Source organism: Quercus lobata, chromosome 4 (genome assembly GCF_001633185.2).
Source record: "Quercus lobata isolate SW786 chromosome 4, ValleyOak3.0 Primary Assembly, whole genome shotgun sequence".
NCBI classification, from domain to species: domain Eukaryota; kingdom Viridiplantae; phylum Streptophyta; class Magnoliopsida; order Fagales; family Fagaceae; genus Quercus; species Quercus lobata.
This window is the reverse complement of record NC_044907.1, coordinates 94,169,107-94,177,823: the sequence shown is the minus strand read 5'-3', so window position 1 is coordinate 94,177,823 and position 8,717 is coordinate 94,169,107. Positions and strand designations below refer to the sequence as shown.

At 36.7% G+C, this 8,717-nt stretch overlaps 1 protein-coding gene across 1 annotated transcript; it reads right to left on the bottom strand.

The window, feature by feature from the left end:
• Positions 1-7,321: 7,321 nt before the first annotated feature.
• Positions 7,322-7,774, bottom strand: LOC115986205. The gene has a single exon (XM_031109057.1). It carries the CDS (start codon positions 7,772-7,774, stop codon positions 7,322-7,324), a length of 453 nt encoding a protein of 150 aa, XP_030964917.1.
• Between the last annotated feature and the right edge of the window lie 943 nt (positions 7,775-8,717).

Sequence of the window (8,717 nt, the reverse complement as noted above, 5' to 3'; positions counted from 1 at the left end):
AGATTTTTATTGACTAATGAAAGCTCGAATTTGTGTAAAAATACAAGAGTTGTTTAGAGCCCCAAAATAAAATTACAGCTCGATCGATTTTACTCTAACTTAAACTAAGTGTGGAATAGAGTAAATGTGAGCGAATAAACAAAATAACTACTCTAAGCCATATTCATCAAATCACAACAGTAAAATGAAAGCTAAAAGTAGGGAAGAAAAATATAAATACAAGATAACACGCCAATGTATTATCGAAGAGGAAATCGAAGAACTCGGCGAAAAACCTCCGCCACCCTCCAAGTGGTAAATTGATCCACTAAATAATAAGTTGGAGTACATGAATAATAAAAGACCCTCAAAGTCTAGTCTACCCCATGTACTTGAGCCCTCCAAGCTCCTGCTACCAACTGACTTCGTCAAGGCTTGTCTTCTCTAGCTCTCCGAATCATGCAATTCAGCTCGATTGCATCCATCAAACAAATGGCTTCTTTTAATGCTTCCCAGCAGTACCAAAACCTTACTTTACACTCAGAATGGGTGTGGTAAGTGTTTAGGCTATCAACATATCAAGGATTTGGAAATAGAGAGGTAGGAGTTAAGAAAAACCACAATGGATTGTGTAGAGGATTGTAGGCATAATAATCTCTAACTCTCAAAGGTTGTGGCTAGGGTTTTCTCTCTGAAAAGCACTATTCCAATATGTGGGTAATGTGGGTAATATGGGTATATATAGTGTGTAGAGACCTGGTATATCAGATATGACAAATTGGCAAAACAAAATGTTTCGCAGGTATCTCGCAGGAAGGCCTTACTCACGAGACACTACGAAAACTTCTTTGCTCTTCACTTTGCCTTGAGTTTCACACTCTCTCTCACACACGACCCTTACAAAGAAATCCTACATAAAATACAGGGTACATAAGATTGAACATAATTACAATCAAATTTGGCACGGAATTAAAGCCAACACAAAATAGTTGTAAAACACAACTTTACAGCTAAAATACATTTTTTGCCTGTAAACATTAGTGGATGAGTGATTTTTAGTTCCCAAAATTTTAAGGATCAATTTTCATCCCTAAAAAACTTAACTTTATCACTTTTACTTCCTATTGTGTCTAATGGAGTGATTAACTGTCAATTTTTAGTTAGGCCACATCCTTGTTGCAATTGAGATATTCATATATGTTAACTAAAGGAACAAAAGCGATCGCTTTTAAGTTTTTTTGTGGGCTAAAAGTGACTTTTAATCTTCATAGATTAAAATTACCCATGGACTAGAGTTTAGGAACCACTTGTGTATTTTTTTTCTTCCGTATTTTCCCTTGAAAAGAGATAGAGAGAGAGTATAAAAAGAAAAAAGTTTTAATTAATCCATTGATGATCTATAGCTGAGCGCAAAGATTTAAAAACAAGGGTTTTGTTGTTTATGTTATTGTTTTAGTAGTGGAAAATATAAAGAAACAATGTATACATGTAAAATAGGCCGTGTATACATGTAAAATAGGCCATGTTGTTATACATTTATATGTACTGTAAGATAAGTTCACTCAATTATGCTATCCTTACGCTCTTGTCCATCAATCGTGTTACAAAGATTTTTTTCCCTTGTCTCTGGCAAAATGATAGCAAAAAACCCACATAATAATATTGTCAATCCAACAATCCCAAAAGATAGGAACTCATTTCTCCTCCCTGTTGAAGTCAATATTGGAGCAAACACTGAACCAAATGCAAAACCTTGCCTAGCAAGTGATGTGGTCAAGTTCCTCACACTTGTTGGATACAACTCAATTGTAAATATCATCAACACATTGTATGCCAAACATGAGCAAAAGAAGGATGCCAGTTCTAGCCAAATCTGCATGCCTTCTCTACCACTGCCTATAACAACACATTATACTGCATATGCCACTTATTATACAAAAGGAAAACAATGAGACTTTACTTTTCCACCTTGCTATAAAGAACAAGGTTAGTAAATTTGTAGGTAATAATAATGAGGCAATAAATATGACACTCAAATAGACGTTGAAACACAAATTTCCCTCCCCAAATAACATGCCAAAGAATGCCACTCCAATGCCAAAACCGAGTACCATAGTTGCCAATATCCGTTGCAAAGCCCATCTTCTCTTAGATAGTTCAATTAATTTGCCAGGATTGGCCTTTGATATTCCCTGCCTATGGTGAATGCTGGATAGGTATGAGCCTAGACTCCTGCCTTTTATACATGAAATACTTTTCAATACTGCTATGGCTTCTGTGTCACGCCCTTGCATAAAAAGCCATCTAGAATACTCATACAAAAAGAAATATGCTATAATACAATACAAGATTGATGGAATGGAAGTCCAAAGATAAATTATTCTCCATGAAGAACCTCTGCTCAAATAGGCTATAGCTGGTAAGCCTAATAACCCGAGTGGAAACGAAAACAATGTTGTCGTCCCTATTTGGACACGCAATTGTTTTCCCACTCTCTCAGTTAACAAAACCAGAGAGCATGTTAGAATTGATGCACAACCAAACCTGCTTACGAGTCTCAAGCTCGAGTACATCCAAACATTCGTCGAGAAAGCTGTGATAAGTGATGCAAAAGACATTATTAGACATGAAAGGTAAAGCAAGTTCATCCTACCAAGACATAAGTCACCAAGTGTAGCAAGAATGAATCCACCAATAAGGTTGCCTATGAGGAATGAGGAAGCAGGAAGGGTTGTGATGAACGAAGTAGCACATTGGAGACTCCATTCTGATATGATTTTATTGTGAGAAGGTGCATCCCAAGACCAAGCAGTTTTTGGGAGTTGGCAAATATTGGAGCTTGAGTTGCATGCTGTATCAAAGGTAGTGCAATGCCATTTTGGTTGAGCATCAGTATAGATGCTGATGAATGTTTGTTATGCATCAAAGAACGATCGCACTGATACGAGGATGGCTTGCATGAACTGAGACCACCCAAAACCTCCAATAATTTGTTCAATTGTTTCATCTAGAGACAAGGAAGGAATGACTTGAATGATCCTTGGAGTCTCTTGCTCAGTTGAGTCAGAACTTGCAAGGTTCTGGCTTGTAGTTGATATTGCCACATTGGAATGGTGCTAAAGCTTTGATGACTGGCTTGGAGAACTATAATTTATGTACTGAAATTCTTGTGCCCTTTAACATGTATTAGGAAACATCTAAATACTTCTTGTTTTCACATTTATTTTATTGATTGGTTGTTGGGTCATACCTCCATGATTAATTAAATAGTTAAATTTTGAAAGTTCAATTAGTGTATAAAACACTATGAACGTTTAAACTCCCAATATACAAATTACCAATTCAAGCTTAAAGTCAAACAATTAATGTGCGGAATATGAACATAAGCTTAAAACAAAATTGATAAACAATCTAAACCAAATAAAATTACATCCACAGCAGAAATTAGATGGAAAAGATTAAGGAAAGAGAGATGCAAACACAAGGACAATACTCGATGTGTTATCGAAGAGGAAACCGAAGCCCTCGGTGTAAAACCTCTCCGCCACCCTCCAAACAGTAAACAATCCACTAAAGAATGTAGTTGAGATGCATGAACAGCAGAAGACCCTCCAAGCCTAATCTACCTAACGTACCTAAGCCCTCTAAACTCCTACTCCAACGAGGTTATGCCGAACCTATTTCTTCTTTACCTTACCGGATTCCGCTACTTAACCATAGCATCAACCAATATGAAATTAGTATCTTCTTAACTACTTCCCAAACACCAAATGGCCTTCTCACAGATATGGGTATGGTGAGAAAAGGTTTTGGTAATGTGTCTCTCAAGGATTTGACAATGGAGAGGAAGAGAGTAGAGAAATTTGAAGAGTCTCTATGTGAAGATTGTGGATGAATCAATCTTATTTTTCTCTAGGATTTCTCTCTCAAAATTCTCTCTAGAAGCTCTCTGAATATCGTGGGTATAAGGGTATATATATGGTAGGGTGAGAAGGAATATGAAAAGTCAGTTTTTCCCAAACAGGGTGGTCTGGCGACTTGACCTCGTGACTAGGCTGAGTTGCGAGTTCAAGACGCGAGCTAACGGCCTGGCCAACCTGGGACTTTTGTCCTGTAGTGCAACAGCTGGCATGACTCTTCAGCTCCCCTGCATGCTCCACACGTGTGCCAACTTTGGCGACTTGCCAGTCGCGAGTCACCATCGAGTCTCTGCATCCTTGCACAATCTTGATCATTTCTTCACACTCTCTCACTCACTACCCTTACATGATTCTCACCTAAATACAGGGTTACTAATTGCTAAAATACAAGCAAATTTGATACGGAATAAAGCCAACAAGATGGTTGATAAAATTCAACCTTACAAATTTTGATCCGAAATGTTATGTAAAGGTCATATTCTCAAATAGGTTGTTCGGCAAATAGTGCATAAGATTCAAATAACATTAAAGACAAAATAAATAGTAAGCATTCATTGATATAATACAAGAATTTACATAGTTTGGTAATATAGTTGCATCCACAAATGATGACAAGGACAAATTTTCACTTTTAAAATAAAGATATTACAATGGTGGCATAAAGACTTTCTCTCTAAATGCAAACCCCAAACAAATATTATTACCCCTCTCTCTCTCTCTCTCTCTCTCTCTCTTAAAATCACAAGACAAAGAAGCTACTTTTTCTTCTAGTTTATGTGGCTGCATCTCTCACACACTCTTACACAACCACCTTAGGTTAGGAAAAATAATGAAATTGGTGCACCACAATGAGATCTTCTAAAAACACACACACATATTGTCATGCCCCAAACCCCAAAGGGTACAAAGAATGAGAAAGACATCTCAAAGTACCTGTAGATTTTCCTCTTTGACAATCTAATCCACATAAATCATATCAAGAACCAATATCAAGAATTATCATGATAATTCCATTGAATATACTCTCAAAGTAAGTCAGAGCTCTAAGCAATAATTACAAGGATCATTGGCCATAAAAGAATAAAGGTCTGAATAAATAATTATATAACATCAGCTTGTCTCATTAGTGGGAATAAACTCACAACCACTATAATATACAAAAAAATGAGTCAAGCCTATTCTAAGATGTACATCATTTAATATCTCTATTACAAAAATTCAGCCTCCATCAGTAGTTAGTCTAACTACTATTAGCCACCAAAAAGTTGTCTCAAAAGATTGTTGCCTACTCTGAAAAATTTATAAAATAATGGAATGAGACAGAGCCTATTAAGTAGCATAATTAATGGGGGTGACGGAAATGCAAGTTCCATTTTCAATAATAGTAATATGATATGACAAGAATGATTGAATAATGAAACACAAAGTTTCTCAAAGTAAATACCTTGAAACTATATACTAGAATTTGTGAGCACCAACAATATAATTTCCAAAATTATAATATCTAACATAAGGTAAATTATCACAAATATACCACACTATCATATAGACTGGTCAGGGGATCCACCAATTCACAACTAGTATGATATTTTCCTCTCAAGTATGCAGACTCTTGGCCCCATGGACAGCAGCCTCACCCATACCCTCGAGGTTTTTCTCTCCCCCCATGGGCAACAAAAAGAGCGTGTCAAATAGGACCTCTCTTGCATGTGTTATCTTAGCCCCAAAGGCAGCAGCCTAACCCACACGCAATCAAAGAACCTCTTCCCCTCATGGGCAGCAAGGAAGAACGCATCATCCACAGTGAAAGGGTATTGACCCGGATTTGATTCCATTGTCACAAAGACTACGGAGACCAAATTGGGTGATCACTGGGAAATCACACATGGCACAGTGTCAAAACCACATAAAGCTCACAGGTTACATTACTTTGAAACACATAGTTTATATCCAGATAGTTTTAGAAAACCTTAAATAATTTAACTTCCCCAAAGTTTGTAAGGTTTTCAACTTCATTCTTAACAAAAGATTTTCTATCAATTTCCCACATAACAAGACAAGATAAGCATCTTTAAATTTTCTAATATACCATGAATTCCAAGATTTCCTTATCAAAGATTAAATAAAAGATTCTCATTTTTCCATATCAAAAATTCATGCATTTCCCCAAATGCAATACCAAATATGATGCATTTTCATATGTAATCATACATATATTAAGGTTATGACACAATAGTTTTTAGGAAAATATAATTTTCATAGGTAGTTTCCAAAAGTGTGTCTAACCCAAAAACATCATTTATGCAACATGTTTATTTTTCAAAAATCCCATTAAAAAGCTACTTACCTCGCAACTGCAAAAGCCTAATTCTCCAAGCTCCAAGGAGATTAACTAGAACCTAAACAATTCAAGTAAACCTATCACAATAAGCATAGAGCTTGAAATTGTATCTAGCTACAATTTAGGAATTGCCAAATGAGCACTGAATTAAGCAAGCCTAGTATTTAACCTCATTAATAATAATATATTCCACTTCCATAGTTTCTCAACAAATTGATTCACAAGGCATAAACTCCAATTTATAAATTTAACCCATTTAATATCATCTCCAACACCATGACTAGCTTCCATAAAATTTACACTACATCATTAAGAGACCCATGAAAGCAAAATCAAAATATCCTCCAAGACAAGAAATTTAGGACTTCAACTAACTCCAAATAAATCCAATGGCAATGAAAAAATTAGATTACCAACCATCACATGTTATAACTCAAAACCCCTAAATTTCCCACCATACATAAACCTTAAGTAGTCATCACTAGCACAAACCATATACCCACTCATCAAATAATTCCACCAATACAAAACCCATACCTACAAACACATAAATATCACTTTCAATGCTCATAAATCACATGGGTATCATTATTAAAGCTTAGATAAAAATAACATCAAGCAAAAGTGTAAAACCCACCAAAGATTAGAGATTTTTACCTCAAAAAAGGATGTGAAGGTGTTTATAGGTTCTCAAAGAATTTTCCGGTGATCTCACCAGAAAATGATGGTAGAAATGGTGGTGATGGTGGTGTGGAAGTACCGGTGAGAGAGGATAAAAGAGTAAAGAGGAGTGTATGAGAGAAAATGAAAAAATAGAAAAGGAGTGAAGTGAATGAGCTGGCCAAAGAGGGGAGATAAGGTGGAGTGAAATGTGTGGTGGGAATGGGTGGGGTAGGTGGGGTAGTTGGGAGGCACATGTGACCCATAAAATTTGACTTCTCTCCCTTTTTTTTATTTTTTATTTTTCGCTGACTGGGACGTTACATTCTTCCCCTCTTATAAAAATTTCGTCCTCGAAATTTTATGTACCTTGATCTTGAAAAAGGCTTGGGTATCTCGACAACATATCATCCTCACGCTCCTAAGATGCCTCTTTCAGTGAAAGATTCTTCCAAAGCACCTTTACCCATGATATTGTTCGATTGCGTAGCACTTGCTCCTTACGATCCAAAATCTTTACCGGAACTTCTTCATATGATAAATCATCTCTAATCTGAAGAGGCTCATAGCTCAAAACATGTGAAGGCTCAAGAATGTATTTCCTTAGCATAGACTCATGGAAAACATTATGAATTCCCAACAGGGCCAGTGGTAGGACAATTCTATATGCAACTTCACCCACTCTCTCCAAGACCTCAAAAGACCCTATAAACCTAGGGCTTAACTTTCCTTTTTTGCCAAATCTCATTACACCTTTCATTGGTGCAACCCATAGGAAAACTTTATCTCCAATTTCAAGTTCTAAAGCCTTCCTTTTGATGTCATAATAGCTCTTTTGTCTACTTTGGGTTGCTCGTAGTCGATCACGAATCATATTTACCTTCTCACAAGTCCTCTGAATAATCTCTAGCCCCAAGATTTTTCATTCTCCAACCTCATCCCAACAAATTGGGGATCTACACTTTCTCCCATACAAAACCTCATAAGGTGCTACTTTAATACTTGAATGGTATCTATTACTGTAAGCAAACTCCACCAAAGTTAAGTGACTAGCCCAACTCCCTTTAAAATCCAAAACACATGCTCTCAACATATCTTCTAGAGTTTGAATAGTCATTTCAAATTGTCCATCTGTCTGAGGGTGGAAAGCTGTGCTAAAATTCAATCTAGTACCCAAGGCCTTTTGCACACCACCCCAAAAATGAGAAGTAAACCTTGGATCTCTATCTGAAACAATAGAAGTAGGTACTCCATGAAGCCTCACAATCTCATCACCATAGAGCTAAGCTAACTGATCAAGGGAGTAGTTCATTTGAATAGGGAGAAAATGAGCTGATTTTGTCATTCTATCAACAATCACCCAAATAGCATCATGACCCTAAAGAGACCTTGGCAATCCTGAAACCAAATCCATAGTAATTTTCTCCCACTTCCATTGGGGAATAGGAAGTGGTTACAACAAACTCGAGGGTCGTTGGTGCAACACCTTAACCTGCTGACAAGTCAAACTTTGCTCTACAAAGTGGGTAATCTCCCTTTTCATATTATTCCACCAAAAGATTTCACGAAGATCATGGTACATCTTTGTACTACCCGGATGTATTGTATATGGGGAGTAGTGAGCCTCCTCTAGAATCTCCTTTTTAATCAATGGATCATTTAGCACACGAAGTCTACTCCCAAATCTCAAAACTCCATCCTTAGAGATAGAAAATTCAGATTTCTTTCCACTACACACCTTATCCATAATTTTCTTTAAATGTGGGTCATCGGCCTGTGACAGTTTTATTCTTTCCACCAAAGTTGGTTGAACACTC

Coding starts and splice junctions, on each gene's coding strand:
- LOC115986205 (XM_031109057.1), bottom strand. CDS start 7,774: ATGATTCGTGATCGACTACGAGCAACCCAAAGTAGACAAAAGAGCTAT.